This window comes from Paralichthys olivaceus, chromosome 1 (assembly GCF_024713975.1).
Source record: "Paralichthys olivaceus isolate ysfri-2021 chromosome 1, ASM2471397v2, whole genome shotgun sequence".
In the NCBI taxonomy this organism is placed as follows: Eukaryota; Metazoa; Chordata; class Actinopteri; order Pleuronectiformes; family Paralichthyidae; genus Paralichthys; species Paralichthys olivaceus.
In genome coordinates, this window is record NC_091093.1 from 19,139,346 (window position 1) to 19,164,574 (window position 25,229).

Here is a 25,229-nt window from a genome sequence, read left to right on the forward strand (position 1 = left end):
TCATGAAGATGCACACTGAGGTTCCACAGTGCCTCACGTCAATCAGCAAAGCACTGATTATCCTGACAAACACGTCTCATTCAATCATCGTGACACCACACAGAGTAACACAAGGAGCTGCCTTACCTTGAACCACAGTCTGAGCCAGAGCATCCACGGCTGATTCATTTTCCAGCTCCAGATTCTCGCTGCATCGACCTTAAATCATGGAGATCACACAAAAAACAACAAAACGGGTAAATCAAATGAGGGACAAACATTTTGACATTGTAATAACTCCTGGAGGTCAACACCAATTATTTTGTATTGTTGTGCACTCACTCAAAAAATTAAAGCCTGTGTTTTTAATTTGTGTTTCCGACCAAGTAAATGATGATGGAGAACCTTTGTAACAAAAAAAAAGATGCATCAGGGAATCTGATTGTTGTGCTTAAGCAAAAATAAACACCATCTTGTTATTTCTCTCACTTTTGGAGAATAATGCTTTTTGTTAACGTGAATTGTTAATGTGCCCGTTGGTCGCCTCGTTGGGGATTTGTTGGTAATATTTCAAACAGCACTTGAACGCAGCAGCTCTAATCTGGTCTAATCTGGGCAGGAACGTCACTAGATGAGAGATGACATCTGTGGACAATAGCTTTAGCTTTACTGTTCAAGTGAAATCACTCTCTGAGACAACATGTCTATAACAACCTGCCAGAAGGTTACTCTCATATCATGCTCCGTTCTCTGTGTTTCTCTTTTCCTGCCCAGAATGCTTTTACCCAGAGCGAGGAAGGAGATGGAGCAGCCGGAGGGTAAGGCAGCTTATCAGATCATCATCCATCTCCATCCTGCTCCATCTCTTTTTTCTGTGCTCCTGATGTTGTTGTTGTTGTCTCCAGCTGTTACTCTCTGCACTGTGCGTTAGGCCAAGGCCCCATCATATTGCACACATGTTCATCATGATGTTACACAATGGATAAGAAGAATACAGAAATAAAGTTGTGTATTTGTACCACAACATATATACATGCACATGTTCAAATACCTTGGGGCCTATTTATATATATATTTAATAGATATCCACACTACATAAGGTACTCTATGGATTTACCACTTGAAAATGAATATTATTGTAGGATTGTGTGTCATTGTTATGTTTGATTGTGTCCACCATGGAAGTAGTGACGTAGATATTGAGAATTCATTGGTTTGTACTAATCAGATAGATAGATCAGATAGAGGAAGATAGATAGAAAAAGGCTGCATGCAAATACCATTGATATATACATACTAAAATTAAATGAGGAAAACATAATTTGAAATTTCAAAATTCCATTCCCAGTATTTAATATTAGGAAAGAGCTGAACATTATATACAGACCAACACATCTTTATTAAATCTAGTCTGCCAATTTTGTGTTTCCTCAGTTAAAAGATTAAACTTATCAGAATATGGTACAAACGTCTTAAATGTTAGCTTAAGCGCAGTACTTGAGTAAATCTATGATGTTACTTTTGTTAATGTGAAATGCAGAAGAATACTGTACACATAGACTTTTAGAAAACCATTGGTGCAAAACATTTCTTGTTCAGAAGTCCAGACATTAATCAGCTCAGTGTCCTCTGACTGTTTTTATCTGAGCTAAAGAAAACAAACAGACAAACAGAAGAAACAGAAGAAACATTCGTCACCAGGACATTTCTACAGAGCCCAAACAAATGAGGTCAGCCATGTTTGTGGAGTTCAGTGAGAAGCTTTGAACTCACCTCTCTCTCCACAGTCTCTGTTTCCTGGTTCACTTTACATTGTTGGATAAAGTGTTTTCTTCCCTCAGTGAGATAAACAGCTCAGGCAGCTCCGTGCATCAACTTAGTACATGTAGGATACATTTTAAAATAATGTGCCTTTAGCGGAGTATTGGCTGGTTTCATGTACGGATGCGAATACATCGTGATGTTATTGTTCGATTTCCGATGTTGTCTAAACGCTGTTAACGTCTATTTGTTTGATTTATCTAGTTTATCTTAAATTCACAGCTGCAGCCCAGCGTGGAGCACAACCACAGACTTTTATTTTGTAGGAGAGCTGTTTCCGTCTCAGGATTTCCTTAAATTTTCACTTTAAAGGACCAAGTTGAGTCTGAGTTTAATTGAGTCTTCAGCTCTTTATATACAGTCTATGGTCTTCAGCAGCGTTAAGACAGCATTGCAACACAGACATTAATTTAGGTAATAACCCACCAAAGTGAAAATATATATATATATATATATATATATATATATATAACATGAAGAACTGCAGCATGCACGGATCATAAACCCTGCATTCAAAATCTTACTTATGTTAAAGTACAAAGTATATTCAGCAAAATGTACCTAGAGTATCCAAAGTAAAGGTATCAGTTTCGCTGTAAAAGGACCATTGACTGACATATTATCATAAAGTACAAGTGAATGTATGTGTGTGAATCCATGTTGTTACTTTCCACCACTGACCATGATTTCAAATGTGAAATGCAGAAAATTAATATATATGTAGAATTTCAGAAAACACATTCAGTGAAACAAATTAATTGCACATATATCCAGATTTTAATGAGATCTCACTCACTTTTCTTCTGCCATTTTTTTCTGTGATAAAAACAAACAAACAAATGTCCCATATAAATTTTGGTAGACTTGCTGTTCTGGCAAGAAAAGCTCTTAAATTCATAATAAAGGATATAAGTTCTTACTGTTTATACTCCCACTATTTACATGCTGGAGTTCTGAAAAGAAAACCACTGATTGATTAACAGGTCAATGTAAAACACTATTAGACTTTTTTGCTGTAATAATTGATCATGATTGATTGACTGGTTTGTTTTTGTGTCTTCCAGTTGGGCCTGGATTTTACCCTCCTGTGATGCATCGACTGTCTCTGCCAGACGACTCGGAGCAGTGGGGGGTGGACCCCTCGTACTCCATGACACACAGTGCAGAGGCCATGGCCAAAGTTAAGGGCATCGGTCGAGGCAAGAAATACAACCTGATAGCTCAAGTGATACCAATATACGGCTTTGGAATCCTTCTCTACATCATCTTTATAATCTACAAGGTGAATACTTTGAGGGAACTGCTTGGTGGGAGTGTGAATATAAAATAATATCATCATAAAGCTTTTCACTGTATTGATGCATCATCCTGCACTCTGTGTTGTCACGTAAAGAGAAATACCATCGTGAGCTCTGTGACAGTTGTAACTTGTGATTTTGAGCAGTTTTGTTTACAGGATGAATTTTTTAAATCACCAATGATTGTTATTGTAATCATAATCGTCTTCATGTTGACAGCTGACTTGTAAGAATAAGACAAAAGAGTCAGGAAACGACACAACAGGTACCAGGACACACGTGGAGAACACGATAAGTAAGTACCTCAAGCAATGTTTAGTGAATTAGTTTTTTCTAGTCTTGATGACATTTACAGATACAGTACAGTTTTGCTATTCACACACATTCACACAGTGCTTATGTGCAGTTCTTTCTCTATCACACATCACTCGGCACATCAGGGGCAATTTAGGGTTCAGTATCTTGCTCAAAGACATTTTGAAATACAGAATTGGAGAGACCAGGTTTTGAACCGTGACCTTCTGGTATGTGCATGACCCAATAAACTTCCTGTGCCATAGCCACCAATTTATCTATACATATGAACAGCCCAAAAGGTTTCAACACTTAAACATCATTTATCCTCAAAGGCCAAAAGAAAATTTGCCTACACTCCTTAACCCGTGTGTACATATTCATTTCCAGGCCTTCATATCACTTCCAAATATACTAATTTGCACATTATATTTTGAAATTAAGACATTTTCGTGTGTCGATCTTGTAGCAACAGATTTCCAGCTCGCCAGGCTTCAGGACAGACTGCTGCAGTCCGAGAGGATAATGGAGAGGATTGCCTCCCGAAAGAGTTCTGCTTCGGGGAGGTAAAGGATTTTTTCTATAGACAACACTTCTCTTTGCCCATAGGTCAGAGAACCATAGAAACTGTTTCACATGCGGCTAAATGAGTGTTGACCTGGCATGAAAATGAAAGAGCTACAAATGGAAGAAATGGCTTCTGACATGTTTTCACTGGAAAGATGCTGCTGCTGCTTTTTTTAATCCTGTGGTCATATAATAGCATGAATTTTGAATGAAGTGAGTTTAGAAGTAAATGGAAATGGCTTTTTATAAAAAATGATTAATACAAACAATACTCACAGATGTGGTAATGAACACTAAGTGATTATTTCTATGGTAATTATTGTCCCAATTAATTGATATAGAAGTAATAAACCTCAATTCACACTGTCAGGGCTTTCACAATTCCACCACCAAAGAGAAATATGGATTTATCTTATATAAGACCAACTTCATGACCTCACTTCCATACCTCTGCTGCCTTCTAGTGGCAGAAGGAGGAAGAGTAAAACTACAACATCAAAGAAGGAGGAGAAATTACTCAGGCAACTTCGACAGACCTCACAGCTGATGCAAGACGGCCGCCTGGAGGCAGCCTCCCCGGAGATGGAGGCGGAGGAGGTCCCCTATGGTGCAGACTGGGAAGGTGCATCCTCAATCTCCTTACATAATGTTTTCAATCTAGATCAGACCCTGGCCTCAAAGCAATCAAACACATTTGAATTAAGAATTCATGGAGTATTTTAATTAATGTCTGTGTTTGTGCACTGATGCAGGCTACCCAGAAGAGACCTACCCAGAATACAATGACAATCTCAGCATCAGATGTAGATTTGACACCGTGACATTGGAGGAACCCCGCAACCAGCTTACTGCCGAGGCCCTGGCTGAGAGGATGGAGCAGGAGGAGGAAGAGGCCATGGCAAGAAAGCTGTCCATTGTGCACGAGGAGGATGAAGAGCAAGAGGAGGTGGAGGGAGAGGGAGAGGAAGAGGAAGAGGAGAATGAAGATGAAGAAGTGGAGGAAGTAGTGGAGGATGTAGAGGTGGGGGAAGAAGGGGAGGAAGAGGAGGAGGAGGAGGAGGAAGAGGAGGAGGAGGAGGAGGAGAAAAGGCAGCTGCTCAGTCCTCGTTTATCGAGGCCCGCTGCAGAGAGGAAGCAGGAGAGACTCGGTTTGGAGGTGAGCAAAGAGCTGCAGTGTCACATTGGAGGGAAGAAGCAAATAAGCTTCAGTGACCATGAGGATGTGTTCCACTACCCTAAAGAGGACACTTGTGAGGGAGAGGAGGAAGAGGAGGAAGAGGAGGAGGAGGTGGAGGAGGAAGATGAGGGGAAAGAGGTAGAAGAGGAGGCTGATGAAGATGATCCAGTGATGGAGGCAGAGAGTCTCCAGTTCAGTTGTGAAAGTTGCCCGAACCCGGAGGAAGAAGCCGAGGAGGATAAAGAGGAGTATTCGTCCGCTACTGAAGAGGGTGATGGTCGTACACATGCAGACGTGCCCAAAGAAGTGGGAGTGAGCGGGCTGAGGATGAGGAACAGGAGAGAGACGTGAAGGCCTTGACCTTCAGCTGGTTTTTAAACATCAGTCTTCCTCATACTGTCTCGTGTTTCTTGTCCTTTGTGTGTAAAACATAGAACCCAAGCTCAAGAACAACCTCCTTTCCCAGAATTCATATAAAGGTTCTTAAGATTTTAACATGCAATTAATTACATGTCTAATAACCTTTTCTCAAAGGTGGTTTGGTGAAACGTCAGGAGTCGCTGCTGGGACCGACTGGTGATTGGTTGAGCATGTGCATCAGCTAAACTTTGATAAGAGATGTCATCAGTAAAAGACGGCAGTATGTTGGAGGAAGTGGAGTCATGTCATCCGTCGACAGTCTATGGAGGAAAGACAGTTACAGTATTGTTCAGTCATATTCAAGACTAACCGATGTGATTGACTGATAGCAATTTCCTTTCTCTTAGTTTGTCTTTGAAAGAACAGAACACATGTTTTGAATTACTGAAGTTTAATTTTTTTGCCATGATCAAATAACTGTGTCTATACCACCACAGTAGATTGTACACCGTTTACTGTACATTACAATGAAAGCACTAGAAACAGAAGATGAGCGAACTTTTGGCTCCTGGACACACGTATGAAAAGCAAACTTTACAGCAAGAGTATTAACGATTTTAAAATAGAAATTTAAAATAGTTAGAACACAGCTGAATACAAGAATAGCACATTTGATAAAGATTTCCTCATAAACCACAGTAACAATAGCGGTATCAGAGATTGTTCTTTGCCTTCATTCAGCATCTTTTTTTCCCCCCCCAACGATCATAAAATACAAAATACCATCATATATTTGAGAAAGTATACTGCCCCCATGAGGAGCAAACAGGAATAATATCTGAAGTATAAATGTGAACAGCGATAAACGTGTGATAGAAACTTACTGCCAGGAATGTACCACGCTCCACAACAGAGGAGCGAACAAAACAAAGATGTAGAGAGCAACAACTGAGTTGTGTGTGTGCACAATGAAAATGATTATTCACTTCTTTAATGTGTGCTGAGGGCTGAAAATATAATTTAAATATTTACGGTCAATCACAAATGTGACATGCACTTTGGATTATCATCCTACAGAGGTTTGCAGCCACTAGATATTTAATCAGTCGGAATGGATTTTCACAATAGGCATCTTGATTAAAAGTAGCTACAGAGAAATATCCAATGCATGTTTCGGAGAAGCAAGAATCGCAGAGACCCGATCGAGCTCAGCTGATTTCACGACCGCAGCTTAACACTGGAATTAGTCTTCAAAGGCACAATAATGTATGTACAGTTATATCTCATCCACGATAGACCTCAAAGTAAAGTGCACCGTCGTCCTATACAAATACATACATGACACTGGCACAATCTTGTGTATGGTTCACAGCACAGTGTAACATTTGCCCTGTTCATGTCCAAAGTCGCTAATTGTTATGTGTGGATACAAGAGATAATACTTGGTGTGAGGCTAATTTATGTGCTTGCAGCTCGATGGAGTCAATACTGCAGATGCAAATGACGACACAACTTAAAATGAACATGTAATAAATACATAAATAACAAAATAAATATCGTGACATGCATGTTATTTTTTAATTCAGTAACTATATGATCAGTATTCATGCTTGAGGAAGTTTTTTTTTGAGTGGCAAATAAAAGTTAACTTTTAAAACTTACTGATGTTTAGCTGTTAGTGATAATTTACAGATGACGAAATGTTAAGTTTCTCTCACTACTACATGAAGAACAGTGTTTTTTTTAAATGCCGTTACAGTACAAAATGACTATAGTTATCAAAACAACTGGATTTGATTTTGAAAGTGGATTTCTCTTTGTGCTTGTTTTCTTCCACTGACCGAAACCATTCTGTATCACCCACCCACCCACCCACCCGCACACTCCCCAACACACACACACACACACACACACACACACACACACACACACACACACACACACACACACACAGACATACGCAACTTGAGGCCCGTGGAGCATTTTGGGAAATGCAGAACTTCCAACGTGCTGGGCTGGTCCGAAGATCTCAGGGATCTGCTCCCAGCCCAGGGAGACAGTAACAGCCCTTGTTTAGAGCACAGATGGAGCAGTTCAGGCTGGGATCTATTCACAGGCTAACTTGCTGTCAAAGCTGGAGAGAGCGATGGCAAAGGCTTGCAGGGCACACATGGGGTAGTTATAGTCCATGGTGAAGACGTCTTCTGCCACGCGGCCAAACTGCATCACAATATAGTCGGCTGCAGAGAACAAGGTCACAAATGTCCTCTTCAATATTAAATAAGGACAGAAGTAATCATGAAACAAACAGGGAAGATGTTTATGATTAGCTTATTTAAAATTCTTCAATGTATTGGACCATTTACAAATTTCATAGATTTCATGGTGTATTTTGATTGTATTGATTCAAAGGATTACACATTCATCTTTTTTATTCATGTAACAGTATCACATCTCATCATTTATTATCTTTTGTCTCATTATTTATAATTTAGTTTCTACTTCCCCCTCTGTTCTAGAATGGTAAAGAATGGATGAACCTGTAAACTGTGTTTCATATTAAATCAATGAATAAACTGTAGGTGTGGAACTCACGGTCATTGTCATGAATGATTTGGAAATTCTTGACAGAGGCCTGAGTGACTCTGCCATGGAAGTTGAGCACGTAGGATTGTGTGTCGTCGTTCCACACGGGCGTCTTGTTGTGAAGTTCAATCACACTCTCGGTGTTCTTGTTCTGCCACCTGGCCAGCAGGGACTCGTGGTCCTGTGACGACGACAGAAAGAACAACTTTAAGCATGCACGTCATACATGTCCGATCGATTATTAAAGTATTAGAAGAGGTTGAGGAGGTGGGAATTAGGAATCACATACATTCCGTGGGCGAATAGACACTCTCTCATGGTCCATGTTCATTCCAGGAATGATGACGCTCATTTTGCGAGGTCCTTTGAAGCCAAGGACATTGGTTTCCTAGATCAAAGAAATCATGTGCAAACTTATTTAATTGTATTTTATTATATTAAATATTATTTGTATCACATCTGAAAGTGCATCACATGAAATAAATGACACATTTACATTGATCTTTTTTATTTATTTAACAGTTCACTTAAAAATATACATACAAACATTACACACTGTAGTAGGACAGCTTTATCTCTCTCTTAATAGCTGTAGATGTATATCTTTCTATTTTGAAATTTAAAGAGGAAGGAGAGAAAAAGAAAAAGGGAGAACTAAAATTAATGCCTCATTGTTAAGAAGCAGTTTGCATCCATGTCTGTCCAGACTCATATAATCTTTATAGTTAGGACTAAATAAGGTATAAAATGTTTTTTGTCAAAGTAGCGATGTGAGTTATGGTCAAATCCTGTTTTGTGAGGTAGTTTTTGGTTGAGTTCAGTTTTATAAAAGAAAAGTAATTGGGTTAATCCAGTGAATGATATAGCAAAATGTTACAGATTTCTATTTTTTTTTTTAATTATTATTCATGTTTTTATATTTCTGTGAGAGGTGGATTAATGTAATATCACCTTTCATATATGATATACAGTATTATATTTGTCTTAGATAACATGTGTCTTCAGCAATATATTAATCTGTAGAACTCGATGAGATTCTCATGGGTTGAGAAGTGCTTTGACCAACTCACATAGCAAATGGCTGCAAGTTCTTGACGCAGATTACTCGCTTCCAGACTGGTGGTGCTCTTCATCGGGTTCAGACCGCTGTCATATACGGTAAACTTGGTTCCCATGAGGTTAGACCTTCAGAGAAAGCATAACACTTAGGGCGTGTGTGTGTGTGTGTGTGTGTGTGTGTGTGTGTGTGTGCGTGTGTGTGTGTGTGTGTGTTTGTGTGTTTGTGTGTTTGTGTGTGTCATAAGTGAAAGACACATGAACACAAAGAGCATTACCATGTTTCAGGTAGAAGTATGGACTACCAGGTTACAACTACAAATAAATAATAATGTTTCATTCGTATTTTTAAGATGCAGCTTTAAATGTACAATATGTAACTTTGGCCACAAGGGGTCTGTCAGTCAAAACAATAGAAAAAGACTAGTTTGATGACATGAAGCAGCATGGGATCATGGGAACTGTAGTCTTCACCACCATTGCAGATGAGATGAGACACGATTCAGGCGCAGAAGTGTGATGCATTAAGAGTGACCTATACACACAATGAGGAAAAACAGCTGACTGGCAAACTGGCTTCATCATATGTCGGGTAAAGCTACAGGTAAAGTCGATATGATGCAATTAACACGTCCTGTTACCTTGAATAAAATCCAGGATTTCTCTGGGTTTGAACATTCTCAGAAACATTTTTGATAAAATACGTATGAGTGTCAACAAAACATACAAAATATATCTATTGTTTTTAGACATTTAAAAAAAGAATGAATGTCATTATCTTCACACTGTTGACTGTAAACCTCTTTTTCGGCCGTACCTGTGTTAGACCAGGTCCCTCAAGAAGTTGAGAATCACTGGATGAAAGGTCAGCGCTGATTTAAATTTATATCTCCATCATTCAACTGGGATTCTGATTGCAAAGGTTCGAGCAGCGCATCGACCGACTGTCAGGCCGGCTCTGAAGATTAAAGGCTGCACAGAGCCACATTTGATTAAACTCTGAGGAGTTTCCATGGAGCCACTAACACAGCCCTGAAGCTGTTTCCAAGGATTATGTGGCCACTCACTTCCTCCCAATCTTAAACATTACAGCTAATATATATTTATGAGGGAGATATGAAAGTACAAGGTTTATACAATCATGAAAATTTTACATTTTCATTCCTGAAGATAAACAAGTGTGCGACATTGCGCTCCTCTACTAAATCATGTCTTACATATGTGAATTTTAATATAATGCTGTACAAGCTCTGCTTGTTGACTGTTCATAAGTTAGCAGTTAGATGCTGATTTGTTCGTGAGAGCAGCTACAGTCACAGTTTTGTGAACGTTACTGTAAAGTGTTAATGATGCATTTTTTTCAGAGGGGTCATACGAGTTAATAAATTAAGGAATTGGTGTAGATTTCCACTGTATTCTAGTTATTTACAAAAGGAAATATATTGAAATCAAATTAAATATCCATTAGATATTAATAATAACACATCAATACAGGACAATTATATAGGTAAATAAAAAACAGCGTTGGTCGATATGTATACAGTTTCTCAGCGCACATAATTCCTAGTGATATGTTCCAAGGCCTCGGAGGACTTACCTCAGCTTACCGATGAAGCTCTCTCCACCTCTGGACAGATCCGTGGGGTCAATGGAGATGAGGTAATTAGACGTCTTACTCTTTTTCCTTTTCCGGCCAGCTAAAAGAAACACCTGTGACAAGCCAAGCCAGAAATCAATCAATCAATCAATCAATCAATCGAATTGTATACGTATAGCCCATATTCACATATCAAATTTCCACAATAATTGCCTATTTATTAACAAGGTGTGATATCCTCTTCCCTTAACACTCGACAACAGGGAGAAAAAACTAACAAAAGAAACTCCAAAAAGAGCCGCAGGTGAAACCATTAAGATTCAGTGTGACACACATTAGTGCATTTGGATCTCCTCGGCTTTACACTAGAAAACAATCCCTTAAAAATAATGTTCTGCAGATGATAAACAGATACTGTTCATATGTGAGAAAATATTTGAATATCTGAGTTTAAAATCTCATACTGTACATGTCTAGGTAAATTATGTTGTTTAAAGTAGCAATATTTCCGCTCATCTCACCTTCTTGCCATCCTCCCTCTCCAGATGCAGGTAGTAGGTGGGATACATGCCTCTGTCCATGCCCTTCTTGTCTCTGGTGATTCTGCACTTCACTCTGACCCCCTGGGGTGCAGGTCGCAGAGAAAACTCTTCAAGGTCGTCGACATCGATGGCAGGCTCGCTGACGGGAGGAGTGGGTGCTGAGGCCACCTCCTGCAGGAGAACATAAGACGCACAGCTCAAGACCTCTTGTGGCGAGTGATGCATCAGAGCTGACTTTTATTAGAGCAGAGTAATGAGTCTGAGGATCAAATCGTCCACCGGGAGAGAGAGAATTAGCGCACATTGTCTAAAATAAGGACCTTGTGCAGAGATGGAGTTGAGTGGAACGAGGAGCAAAGAAAAATTATTGTTATCTGTAGTGTTTCAGCCGACATTTCGTTCTAGGGCGAGCTGCAGAGAGGATGGGTTTTTGAAGAGAGCTACACATTTTTCGGGCCTTGGTCAAATCTATCACACCTGAAATGGAGAAAAACTAAATCTACACATCCTGTTCTTAAAGGCCCAGTGTGTAAGATTTAGGTTAAAGGGAACTATTGGCAGAAATTCAAAGTAGAATAATCCTCATGATGTTTTCACTAGTTCATTTCATCAGATATCACAAAATTCTACACACTGTACCTTTAACTTCAAACATTAGACAAAGCAGATAAACAGATCACTAATGTTTATCAGTCTAATCCCTGAGTACCAGGAGAACACCCCCCACAGACACTTGGAGAACATGCAAACTCCACACAGAAAGACCCAGGCCGAACCAAACCAGGAGTGTTTCTGCAAAACTCTTCAAATCAAATTATCTGTTTTTCCCTTATTCTTTGTTCCACCACCTGCACACTGTACCACCCACACTATCACAAACCAAGCAAAACTACTTTTAGTCATCTGCGTGGAAAAATAAACGATAGGCCAGCAAAAGCCCCAAAATAATTCCAGAACTGTTTGTAGATAAAGCATCAGTTGTGATGCATGTTATTTGCATCACAACTGTAGAGGGTCCTGCTGCGTGACTAAGTTGGAACCTCAATTTTCTTTCTCTGGTTGTTATTCAGATATAAAAGGAACTGAACAAAAACACATCACGCAAAGAATAGACGTGAAGTTTCACCTTGCATGACTTCCTGCTTGTGGCAGAGCCTGGTCTCGTGTTGCTGTTGAGCTGCGAGGAGCTGGAGCTGATTTCATCTTCATCGTCCTCCTCTTCATCGAAATTCATACTGCTGGATATACCTTCACAGAGCAGGAGAGAGAGAGAGAGAGGGAGGGAGAGAGAGAGAGAGAGAGAGCGAGAGAGAGAGAGAAAGAAAGAAAGAAAGAAAGAAAGAAAGAAAGAAAGAAAGAAAGGATTCTTTTATTGCTGTAACTGGTTACATCACATGTTGCAATAAATGAATGCAGCTTTTAACAGGAACTCATTCCCACTTCATCCACTGTGACACATCATTGATTTTTTTAGAACAAAAACATCTTCCCACTTTGAGGTTTGAATCAAATAACTTATGTCTCATGTTTGTGTGAGGAACTGGTTCCCATATTTCTATTAAACAATAAGAAAAACCAGGTTTCTCCGGTGAGACCCCCGGAGAGACTTTCTTTCTTAGTACATTTTTATCTGGTGTCACAGAAAAGTCGCCTGTTAGCATTGGCATGAAGACATTATGAATCTGACTTCCCATGGATACTGACATCTGGGTAAATGTCGGTGATACAAAATTAAATATAAGTGGCAGCAGTTTTAGTGAATCAATAAAAGTGACTGTTTCACAGTGGAGAGTGAGTCGTGGCTGTGAATAGATTGTGTGAAGTACTGAAGGTACACGATGTCCTCTATCGTTTTCACAATGGGACAAAAGAAGCGGTGTTAATAGCATGTGCACTATGTTTGCCTGAAAAAGACAGTTACACCACACCAGTCAGTAAATCCACAAAACTGTGATGATTGTCCATCTAAATCTTAATTTCCTGCTGTTGCTAGAATAAACTATAGTGTCTATTATGTGAAGTTTACCGCCCTGTAGTTCTAGGCCTGGTCCAAATTTGAAGAACTTCCCTTCATGTGTTTTTAAGATATCATGTTCAAAATGTCAAAAACCTGATTTGTGAGGTCGCCGTGAACATGACCTTTGACCTCTGAAAAGCCAAATCCAATACATCCGATGAGTGAACATTTATACCAAATTTGAAATTATTCTCTTGGGGTGTTCCTAGGATGAGAACACGTTCATGAGGTAAAATAGAGTTTTGAGAGGTCACATTGACCTTGTCACCACTAAATTCTTATCAGTTCATTTTTGAGTCAGAGTGAAGAATGTACCACATTTGAAAGGGTCCCCTCAGGGTGTTTGAGACATATCACGTTCAGAAGGACAGGACATAAACATATCGCCTCTGTCCATGGGCTGAGGAAGCAGGGGGTTTCAATTTAATGTAGCAGTAATATTGTGTTTACAATGACTCTAATACTCCTTAAGTGATAAAAATTATGTTGCCTGATAAATATTTCTGCATCATTCAGACACAGGGTTTTAAAATGGCATTTCTATTTGTAGTTTCAAGTTGTAACACGAGTCACCTTCCTGCCAACACAACCTCCGCAGTGGACCGGAATGTTGTGGGTTTAAATACAGAATCATGGTCGTGCCTCGCTGGCGACGTACTGACAGACAGGGACGGTACCTTTCTTGAGCATCGTGACGCGCAGGTCCTGTTTACTCTGCGACTGAGTGCAGCTCATGACAGGCTCTCCGTCAGTCTCCTCTGCAGCGGAGTGACCCACCGTCAGGATCTGGACCTGACCGTCGTCCATCTGGGATGCCAGGCCATCGATTGCTGCAGGGCCACAAGAACACACTCCGTCAGAATGAAATCTTAAAAAATGTTCAACGATCAGTATCTTCACGTTAACATGCACTCAAGTTGCAGCAAGGTCAAACAAAGGCAGCCGTTTGCCATCAAGATAGAACAACAAATCAAGTAAATAGTGTGCATGTTCTGTGCTCTGATCTTATGTTTCAGGTACTTGTTTTTTCTGTCCATTCAATTAACCTCTAATGTATAAGAGGATAGAACATAATGTCCCTGCTGCTCCAGACTTGCCTCCTATTTGTGCAAAAACAGAATAAAGATGATGGAAAAGTGAAATACATTCTACAGCCATTGGAAGCTAGAAGAGGCCAGTCTGTCTTTTTTAAATTTAGAAATAGGATTTTATTTTCTAATCAAATAAATGAATGAACCAGTCGGATGTTGGATATTTAATTTCAGATGGAGCAGCTTGAATTATTCCTTGACTCATCTATTCTGTAGTTGTAATGCAGCTGATTTTTTTGTTTGTCACTGTAGCTTAGTAAAATCAATCTCCTGAAACAGTGTTTTCTTGCTTAAGTGAATCAGAGAGTGAAAGAGGCAGACAGGGAGACGGATCCATCGGTAGTGAGTTTGATGCTATTGGCCTAATTAATCTTTTACGCGAGTGGAATCCCATTTACTTTTACTTTTCTGGGACAAATTAATTATAAAGAGGAGCGTCTGCTCTAATATTATCAGATGACAAAAATCTCATTTAAAAAAAACTGCACTTTACAAACATTGGTTAAAATAAACCTTAGGTTGTTATAATATGATTTTGATGTTTTTTTATGTCAGTTCTGTATTGTTCTTTAATGATTAACTGTCTCCATCAATGATGTTATGTTTTCATGTGTGTTTGTCTGGAAATTAGCAGGATTACGTAAAACTACTGTGATGTTTTACCATGAAACATAATGGAACGATACAGTCACAGTCAGGAAAGCACCCATTCAGTTTTGGTGTGGATGGAAGATTTTTTTTTGATTTTTCAACATTTTGTGAGAAAATACTTCATGGATCTTGATGAAAAATGTCATATTTATGGGTCTGATATTTATGTGTGTGTGCATTTTGGTGTTGATCCAAATAAAAATCTGAATTTAAATGTGGTTTCATTGGGGGAATGTTGGTCTTAGGTGGAGGTATGTACTTTATTGAGGCTAGTTTTCATCTAGATTCATGAATAACTCCCTATGAAAATGTTGAAAATGTAAAAAAAATAAGTAAGAAAACATCATCTCACAATGATAAAAGTTGAAATCACCCCCTGATCCAGATCTGCACCAAAATTTAATGGATTCTTCCCTAATTCATACCGAATCATTCCATCAAGTTTAATGGTAATCTGTCCATGTTATTTTTGTGTTATGTTGTTAAGATGTAGATGTAACTAAACCTCCTGCATGGAGGTAGAAGTGAGGTAATTTCCGCTAAAAACCTTAAGTCGTATAATATGACTGGGTTCTTCGTACGTCAGTTCAGCATTAAAAGGGAACAAATCAAATCTTTGTAAATATAGTTGAAAGTTTTTTCCTCATCCATCTACAGACTGATTTATATGTGCACTTGTGGTGTGTCAGCAGGCCGACAGCACTCAGACTGTCATACTTCATTACAGACAGTGGAGCTCTGACAGGCGGGACACCCCAGCGGTGGCTAAGAGGCCAGTCTCAGCAGCTGTGTTTGTTGCCAGATGTGACTTGAATAGATGTATTATCTGCAGACTGCAAAGAAGGCTTGAACAGACGGTTGCAGCAGCTGGATTATAGAGGGATTTGGCCTCTGCTCTTTCACACTGTGGACCTCTCCAATGACTAAGTCGGCTTATTCTGTGGTTTATCATGAATGCATTAAAACCAAGAACAATATCTTTGAAAACTCCTCCATATCCTAATTTTTGCAGGCAAGACATACAAGATGCTTTTTGTGTGTTTCTACTATAAATATTGAACCAATAGATTTATAGTTCAAACATCTTCTGTCCTTTTAGTTATTATTACCTTTACCTTTTCTGACCTCCTCCTCCTCCTCTCTAATTCAACCTGTCAGTCTTCTCCTCTGGCAGCTCGCCTGTCCGTTCATCTCAGCTCCATCTATTCTCTCACTTTGTCTGACAACCCGCTTGTCTTAATACCCACAGACTGACCTTTGTGCTTTCCCTTTCTCTCCTTCTTGTCGCTGCCTGTCTGCGGAGTGGAGCTGGCCGATGCTTTGCCTTTTTTGGCCGAGCGAGGCGGCTGCACGTCTGCCATCACCTTCACCTCCTCCTGTTCAGCCTCTTGCACTAAACACAGGGATGAAGATGACCAGCAGTGCACACGCAGGATTATCACCGAGGACGGGGACAAAAAGAGAAAAAACATGGAGAACAAGGTTGAGATCCAATAAATTTACTCTTATAGAGAATTGTTTTATTATTATGTGATAAGAAGGAAAAGTTCTTTAAAGTAGGTTAAGACATTTTACTATCTTAATTATGTCAGACTAAGTCACAAATTGTCACAAATTTTATATATATATATATATTTTATATTTATGTTAGCTCACTAAAAGAACTGAGAAACCACCTCCTGCTTTTCCCTAGCAGTGCTAAAATGAGTAATTTCTTTTTTGACCAAAACATTAATACATTTCATCTTCTGTCTGTCATAAATGTGACAGTTCAGGGCCTGGAGAACAGGAAGTGTCCTTCAGAGACGAGGATTTGATCTGTCTTGTCTCTGTGAGCAGATAAGATGACCTCATCAATCCCAGTAAAAAAAACAACATAACCGTTACAGCAATAGATTGTACAACAGGGGTGGATCCCTGCTCCTGTCGTGTCTATTTTTATTTTTAAACAGATTAAAAAAACACTTATTCCTTACTCACTTACTATTTTTTTGAGGCTTTTTGGAAGTTCACAATGTGCAGGAAGAATTTTCAAAATATATTCAATGATGTGTACAGAACTAGCAGTAAACAAGAAATGACCTAAATGTGCATCTTACTGAGTCAGGAACTGTGCATGGATGTTGGACATATAATTGGCCCCTCTGTGTGTGTTGTGACCCCCGATTTAGAAAAATCCTTGATCTGCCACTGGCACAGAATATTGTTTCTGCATGGGCTTATTTAAAATAGTAATATTTTTGTTGTTCTTTTTTTATTACACATTGTTTGGTAAATGTGCTACTTGTAGTTTAGAGTGAGAAAAGAAACAAAAACTGCAACAGATAAAAATCTCTTATCTCTTTGGGCACAAGAACAAACATCTCCTCCAAACAGGCTGATCAAACAAGTAGTTATTTGTTCAATCCATAAATCCTCTCTCTGAGCTTTCTGTGATTCAACAGAGCAGCACAGGTGTTTCTTACCATGGTAGATGGTGCTGCTGTTGCTGCTGAGGTAGGATTCCACCAGCGGAGCCTGCTCCTCGCTCTGCTTGGTGCGGCGAGCACGAGACCTCCCGTCCACGTTCGACTGGACCATCAGAGGCTCCTGCCTCTTCTTCTTCTGCTTCTGTTCAAGCAGCGCTCGCTGTCGTAGAGGAACAGACACATAATGAAGACACCGTGTGAAAGAAGTTACATCCTCTTGTTATTGTAACAACCCAGTGAATTTTGGTGCGGATCAGGACAAAGGGGCAGATCCTGGATTTATTTTCCTGTGGTTCTTTTTTAGACATATTCACAAAGAGTAATAAAAAGGATCTTGATTGAATGAACAGGCATAACTATGACTGTGTGCAATTTGATATAATTTAGGGGGACATTCGGGCCTCGGTGGCCATAAGGAATGAAACCACGATTACCTCACTTGATGATTATGTAATTATGTAGATGCTAATTGTCTAAAATCACCTCAATTATGTTTAATAAAATATGTAACGGCTGTGAGAGACTTCTTGTAAGAGATGTAACTCTCCAACATGATACGCAATACAAAACACTCTTCTGTTTGAACCCGTTTGTGATCATTTCTTATGAGGCTTTACATATTTTCTTCACAGTGCGGTCAATCACTGAGTTTGGGTTTTAAAAGCAGCGGTCCCAGACATCGCTGTTAAGCCAATCTGAAGACATTTGAGGACGTGCTGTCCAAACCACTTTGTCCTGAGGCCGGATATAGCTATTCATTTGGAGTAACTGTCTAACTGTGCATGTCTTCAAACCAGAGCTCATCAAATATTGAAGGTTTCTATTAGAGGAGAAGTCAGGCTGCAGAGTATGTTCTCCAAAGCTCTCATCTTTGCCAGGACAGTGATGGCCAGTGGCTGCTAACAAAACACAGTGTAGGTGCGTTTACACGGTGCATGGGATTGAAGATTAAGGCAACTCACTTAACATGAACTTTATGTTACATCTCTGTGCTGCAGCTAAGCTTTTCTTCCTTTTTCTAAATCACTTACAAATGAGAAATAACCAATAAAAGATTTTCTGTTTTTGCATCACAGTGTAATTTCAACTCTGTGTGAGTCCTCATCATGACAGAAGAGTTAAATTAAGAGCTAATAAGATTAGCATGCCTCGAGTCATTAATCCAAACGTTCATTGACTTTATTGTAATTAATAAGGCAATCCATCAATTATAGCTTGTTTCATAGAATTTACAGGCCTAAAGATATTGCTTTTTTTTTTTTACAGCTATAGGTCAAGTGAGTAACTAGGTTATAAAAAGTATTCCTCATCCATTAAAGTGTGGATGACAGTTCAGTTGTATGTGACAGATGGAAAGTCACTCTATAGTCTAATTAGGAAAAGATTACAGGAGCATTTAATTAATCTATCACAAGAGTTTTGACTACAATACTCCATTCACATTATTAAGCTTCACCAGAAACAAACGTTTTCACTGCGTCTAGAGAACAACTGAAAATGTTCAACCTGCAGAGTGAGTGATTTATTTAGGTGAATTTTACATTTATTTAATTTACTTTATTTATTATTAATTATTTGCTTTGAGGTTTAACATTTTATAATACAACCCAGAATTTACAGGGACCACTTCCTGCTGGTAATTAAAAACAGGTACAGTGTGGGAGAAAAACAAAGCACTGCAAAGCACTGTTTAAAAAATGTCATGCAAAGATAATTATCTAAGATATCATCTTAAAAATGTATGTTAATACTGATCTGTGTCATATGTTGTGCATGTTATGAACTGATTTACTGAACTTGGGTCTTTACACAGAAAGATAACAGCTCCTGGCTCTCTATTTGTGGCCCCATAATGAAGCAAGCGTAAGTTGACATCCTGATAAAACGGCCAATTTATAACAATTGTTTTTGTCTGTTATCCTCAATGCGAGAGCAACAGAAGAAGAAAGACGTACCTGTCTGTCCAGTTTCTGCTGCCGGAGGTTGGTGCCCTCGTCGTCTAAAGTGCTGCAAAGAAAAGAGCAAAGAAGGTTCTCCTCAGATATTTATGATGATTGTAATCATCAACAAGATTTTCCAAACTGCTTTAGTTAATTCAGCTCCTTTAATCTGGAACTGCAACAGAAAATTAAACATTATTTTAAAGCCATTGCCATTATATATATATATATATATATATATATATATATATATATATATATATATATATATATATATATATATATATATATATATATATATATATATACACACAGGAAACAAGACATTTGTTTCTGCTGCAAGACTTTTTTTTTTCCATTTTGACTTCAAGCTAAAACTAAACTAAAATAACTCATTAAGAGGGGGCTTCATGCATTCTACTTTTAACTATAACTACAAATCAGTTAGCACATATCAGCAAAGGCCCATCGCTAATCCAGTTCCTTCATTCACCTCATGTCCACATGTTCCAACTCTTATCAAATGAATTTTATTAAATATTGATTCCAAATACACAGAATCATATATAAATTAATTAAATACACACAGAAGAGCATACACACTTCACCACAAGGCAACAGACTCAACAATAAAAATGCACTAGTCCATTTTAAAGAGGGAACAGACACACTGAGATAACAGCGTCGTAGCTTCTTGTCCCTTTTATATCTACTGGTGGCTCATCAGGCAGTGAAACAGTCTAATGAGAACATGTGTACTTTGATAGATATAACTCTCCTTCTATAAAAAGAACCGGGCAGACTCTTACAAAGCTGCCACTTAACTAATCAGAGACTTCACTTGAACATAATGTGGAACTGATGTAATCATTTCCAGGGTGAAAAAAACATTAGAGACCGAGGAGGAGCAGTTTGAGGGAATCTTGGTTCCCATTGGTGAGGTGATATTCACCAAGACGTCCTGGGTTTGACCAGAGCAATTCTGTCTGTGTCTCCCTTCTCTGCATACAGACAAACTTCTCCTCACATTGAGACGCCAGGATTCCTCTTGGGTTTCTGAGTGGTAGATTATGGGTTATGAAATGTTTGACAGGCCATTGTAAGTTCATTTGCATTCGCTTTTAAAAAAAGTGTTGCAGCTCAGAATGTGAAAAGTCGACATTATATAAGCCAAGAGTGACTGGAGGTGCAAGTGCAGAGATTAAGTTAAACTGCAGAGAACAACACTGTCACAGTTTTTATTTGAATACACACTTGAGAAGTCTTCAGTGAACATAAGGACAGCAGCGTCTGGCACAACAAGAGCAAAGAGACAGAGGCTGTGAGGATGCTGGTTGTCATATGCTGCACACACTGTGCAGACACATTTAGGATTTGGGGCTGTATCAACAAAAATGCACAACTTGACTTGACATTCAGAGTATTGAGTCTTCAGCCATTGTTGCTAGAAAAGCAGCTGTTTCATTTTATACTCTATTTCTTCCTACGTTGAGAAAAGCACCTGGAATTTTTTTTGAAAAGGGAAGAAACATCAAAAGATCCACAGAAATGTCTCAAACTCAACATGCATCTCTCTGCCGTCCATATGCTCAGTATCGTTCCAGTGATGTTCTGGAGCTCATTTTTAAACTCAACTAGCCAGTGTTGGTGACAACTGAGATCTTGTTAAGAGATGGGATTAGATGTGTGCTGCATATCACCACAAACTAGATCACGCAACTTCATTGTTAGCTGCAGTATTTATCCTGTGAGCTCTACAGGTGTTTTCCACCAGTTATGCTGTTAGTGTTGACACATGCTGCTGCCCATGTGTACATTCCTGTGTCCTCTGCTGCAAATCTAATATGTCACAAAAGGAAACATTGGAAGAAAATGTTGTAGACAACATCGTGCACAATTTACTTCACAACATCATGCGCATGTGATGTCAGCCTGTCAAGAGGATTCTCTGACATCGCTTAGCTGAGCAAATGTAACTGGCTAATATCTTTCTCGACCAGAACATAAGTATTGACTTGAACATTATTTGATTTGGTGGTGCACGCCCTGCACACAGACGTAATGTCAGTGGCCAGAGCAGATGCCTAATGTTCAGTGAAGCACAAACAATGAACGTCTGAATGATTTCAGCTTGACCTCCGATTCTCTTTCCAACACAAAAATACTTCAAGTGTCTGTTAATGTATACACTTACAGACACACACAAAATGTTTGGGTTTTGTTTCCTGAAGGAAACCAATTCTGTCCACAAACCAACAAATAAATAGACAGTGGAGGAAATCCACTGTACTAAGAACTGGTGTAAATGGAAATAGCAATCTACCAAAACAGAGACTAATTCTTTTCTTTATCTGACCAAGAATCATAAAATCTAAATCCAACTTATCAATTTATGACAAGAATAATATTGTTATTTCACATTTCTTTACTTTAAATGGACGGCTATTTACAAAATTATATTAATGTAAATTAAAATAATAAAAATAGCATTACGATAGCTCTTTGTTGGACCGTATCTTTTCCAGTTTTTACAATGACCTCAATAAAAATGTATCAGTGGTGTGTTCTTGTGGGAGTTTCATCATCTTTAGTCATATTTGCCGTATTTGTGACGTAAATTCCACAAACACAATTAAATTCTGACAGATGCCTGTTTTCCTCAGTAACATTGTTAAATGACGTCTCTGTGCCAGAAAACAGCAATTTCCACATTTTCCTTGTGCTTCTGCACAATTCTAATATTTTCATGGTTGTAGCACAGAGTCAGGTTTAAAGCACCAGTGATTGGCTGGATGTTTCCTGCTTCCAGTGTGTTTGACCACCAGAGCTTTAAACCATTGTCGATACACTCACTGATTGTTCTTTCAGTGAGTCTTTCCTTTCAGATCCCTAAGAGACCTCAGTGGTTCCTAATTAGAGGCCAATGAGAGCTTTCCTCCAGATGAGAGGTTTGTGCTGATGTATGACGAGTGAGACAATTAGGCTGTTGTTTTATTCAGCACTCTTAACTATGACTGTAATTGATTTATTTTGTAAGCATTCAGTTTTATATATATATATATATATATATATATATTTATCAATACAGATTGTGATTTTTCCTCAGGATTGTTATAATTCATTTTGCCTTCAACAGGACAGTAATGTTTTACTTTATGGGATATATGTGTGTTCTGAATGTACAGGTGTTGTATACATATGTTTCCTTATGAGAAATGTTTTACAAGAATCTATCTATCTATCTATGTCTGTGTATATAAAGAGGGAGAATGCGTCTCCAGTTTGTCCCACAATCCAGACATGAAGCCAAAATATCTCGGGGACGAACTTCGCCTTCTTGCAAAGCCGCAGCAGGGAGGTCAATCATGATGTTTCACCCGTTTTGTAGCATTAAATTAACAAGTAAAACCAAAGTTACTGGAAAACACCATCTTTGAGATAAATGTATTTGACATGTAATTTGTATTTTAGTTCATATCCTACCTGCTAACATGGAGGAGGCAGGTTGACCTATACTGCAGCAAGTCTATGCTCTCAACAATTATAAACCTTTATGAATAATGAAAGATTTAGAAATAGGACATCCAAGAAATAAATGCAGGCATATGGACGGTTGATTGCACAATTTGTCTAAAGAAAATAGGACGGCTAGTTGGAAAAGAATTGAAGCAAAATGCATTTCCAAGTATGTTTTTGAATTATAACATGAAAATTATAGCTTGTCATATTTTAATCTGGCCGCTCATTTAACCGCAGGAAATGGACGGTGCGTGATAAATAAAGCAGGTGGTTTGTCAAACGTGACAGCGGGCAGTCAGTTCTGCAGCTACAGCCTGTAAACTCAGTCAATGAATATTAACCTGTGTCTCTGACTCTTGTTTGATGACATGGGCCCACACAACGCAATAAAAAATATTTACCTCCCCCTCTCTGTCAGACATACAGACAAACAAAGCACTCAATGTCTGCAATCAGAGTAATGGAGTGCGTGAATAGGCATCACACAGGAAGATAATGACACAAACAGAGCTGGTTCAGTGGAGGTCAAACAGCTCATTATTGAGAAGAGTCTCCGGTCACACTGATGATAAGGTTTATAGGAAGCTCTCTTAAAGCTAAATAGTGACCTTTGCCAAAATGTGTCACCCCTGTCTGTGATTTCCACAAAACTCGAGAGAAGAATGGGAAAGAAAGAAGTGACTACACTTTGGGACAGATCCAGACAAAGAAAGGGAATCATTCATGGATCTTGATGAAAAAACAAAAATCAGACATGTTTGACTGATATCTAAGAGTATGTGGAATTTGGTTGAACTAAGGAGGATTGCTGGACCTTGGTGGAGTGAGGTGCTCTACTGAGTGCCAGTTCAACACAGTGCAATTTAAAATGTGAGGTGGAAAAGATCCCGTCTGTCATGAAACAACAACAGTGAGAGAGAAAGGATCTGCTGGGTCAAATGCAAGTATTTATTAATAAAGCCGTGATTTGGTCACTAGATCCTCGTCACCAGACCTGAACAAGCCAGTGAGCCAGTGGCAGCTGCACACACACTTCAGTGTGGTGGTAACGATAATAATCCTGGTTTGGTTGGATTCAGGCACAGAAACTGCTTTGTTAAATTCAGAGAAAAAACGCTGTTCGTGCTAAATTAAGTAATTATTTATGTTGGAGGACCTTCGTTGTCATGGTTACAATGCTTGACACGTGGTTTAGCAGATACATTTTTCATTCTATGCAGTGGTTTTCTGTGATAGTGCCAACTCTTGTCTCCCATCCACCTCAACCTCCTCCTAACATGAACTCTATCTTCATACTGCGTCACCTGATGCCGTCCTTTGCTCCCATCATGACGGCCACAAGGTTTCACCTAATAATAAATCATAACAATGGTTTGTAATAACCTACTGCATGTGTGGCCTATAGGGTCATTTGCTTGAATAACAATCAAGGATCTGATTTAGGGGTCAGAATTTTCAGCCTGATCAGGACCAGTAACCGGCCAATCAGCCTCAGTTAACTGATTGTGTGCCAGTAAATTTACACTTGATGACACCATCATCAACCTGCAGAGACGGAGAGCCCCTGCCCCCCACAGTTTTAGAGATATGCATGCACAAGTCCCACAACCATCAATTTAGACGTATTCACACCCAAATAGGTGGAAATGGCGGTACAACAAGAAGTGAGCAGCTTTAAGCAGCAGATTTTGATGGTTGTGTGTCCAAACAAAGTTTATGTTTCCTTTATAAGGCACACAAAATCAGTATGCAGTTAAAGAACTATATTTTCTCATTTAATTATTTATTAAAGAAAAGTTAGAAAAATGTATGTGTATGCTGTCAATCATAGTTCTTAGAAAGAAAATCGGTGGATCTGTAATCTGATTTATCTGCATGCCCATATTATGTGACTGTTTCAAATCGTGTCCTGTCTCTACCCCACAACGTACACCAAGATTTTACAATTTTACAATATATTTGTAAATTACTCTTCCTAACATTTTGAAATTATTTGTATTGCTTACATTTTAGGAATACATTGAGTTGTGCTGCCTCATTGGAACTATACTATTTACTACTTTACTTACAATTATGCTGTGACATTCAGGACTGATTTTAATTTTATTCTTAGAATGAATGGAACCAAAATGATGAAAGGAATTAAAATGTTAAATTGGCTTCAGAAAATAATGTGTTCCATCATCTGAGCGAGTCACAAGTGGATTTGGCAGAGCTGGGTGGAGCCTGTCATCAGCCACTGACACTGCTCTTCACACGTTTAAAA

The 25,229-nt window shown here is 38.8% G+C and overlaps 2 protein-coding genes across 3 annotated transcripts in view; one reads left to right on the plus strand and one right to left on the minus strand.

The window, feature by feature from the left end:
• Positions 1 to 587: 587 nt before the first annotated feature.
• Positions 588 to 8,091, plus strand: ric3a (RIC3 acetylcholine receptor chaperone a). Its single transcript, XM_020098668.2, has 6 exons — positions 588 to 797; positions 2,865 to 3,082; positions 3,318 to 3,393; positions 3,862 to 3,958; positions 4,424 to 4,581; positions 4,712 to 8,091. The coding sequence occupies exons 1-6, from the start codon at positions 680 to 682 to the stop codon at positions 5,485 to 5,487; spliced, it is 1,443 nt and encodes a 480-aa protein (XP_019954227.1). The 5' UTR covers positions 588 to 679; the 3' UTR covers positions 5,488 to 8,091.
• The window catches only part of tub (TUB bipartite transcription factor), a 41,788-nt gene continuing 22,489 nt past the window's right edge, over positions 5,931 to 25,229 (minus strand). For both annotated transcript variants that reach the window (XM_069524380.1, XM_020098709.2), the window contains exons 2-12: positions 19,460 to 19,511; positions 17,502 to 17,664; positions 16,292 to 16,429; positions 13,972 to 14,124; positions 12,404 to 12,525; positions 11,257 to 11,448; positions 10,736 to 10,848; positions 9,153 to 9,267; positions 8,372 to 8,470; positions 8,092 to 8,263; positions 5,931 to 7,736 (exon numbers count right to left, since the gene is read on the minus strand). In XM_069524380.1, the coding sequence (XP_069380481.1) occupies positions 7,603 to 7,736; positions 8,092 to 8,263; positions 8,372 to 8,470; positions 9,153 to 9,267; positions 10,736 to 10,848; positions 11,257 to 11,448; positions 12,404 to 12,525; positions 13,972 to 14,124; positions 16,292 to 16,429; positions 17,502 to 17,664; positions 19,460 to 19,511 (1,453 nt within the window). In that variant the 3' untranslated portion in view covers positions 5,931 to 7,602. The remainder of the gene's footprint in view (positions 7,737 to 8,091; positions 8,264 to 8,371; positions 8,471 to 9,152; positions 9,268 to 10,735; positions 10,849 to 11,256; positions 11,449 to 12,403; positions 12,526 to 13,971; positions 14,125 to 16,291; positions 16,430 to 17,501; positions 17,665 to 19,459; positions 19,512 to 25,229) is intronic.

What these genes read in the sequence shown, in the direction of transcription:
- ric3a (XM_020098668.2), top strand. Translation starts at nt 680, where the DNA reads ATGTCTATAACAACCTGCCAGAAGGTTACTCTCATATCATGCTCCGTT. An exon ending in GGAGATGGAGCAGCCGGAGG is followed by an intron (nt 798 to 2,864) that starts GTAAGGCAGCTT and finishes TGTGTCTTCCAG; the next exon opens with TTGGGCCTGGATTTTACCCT. An exon ending in CTATGGTGCAGACTGGGAAG is followed by an intron (nt 4,582 to 4,711) that starts GTGCATCCTCAA and finishes GCACTGATGCAG; the next exon opens with GCTACCCAGAAGAGACCTAC.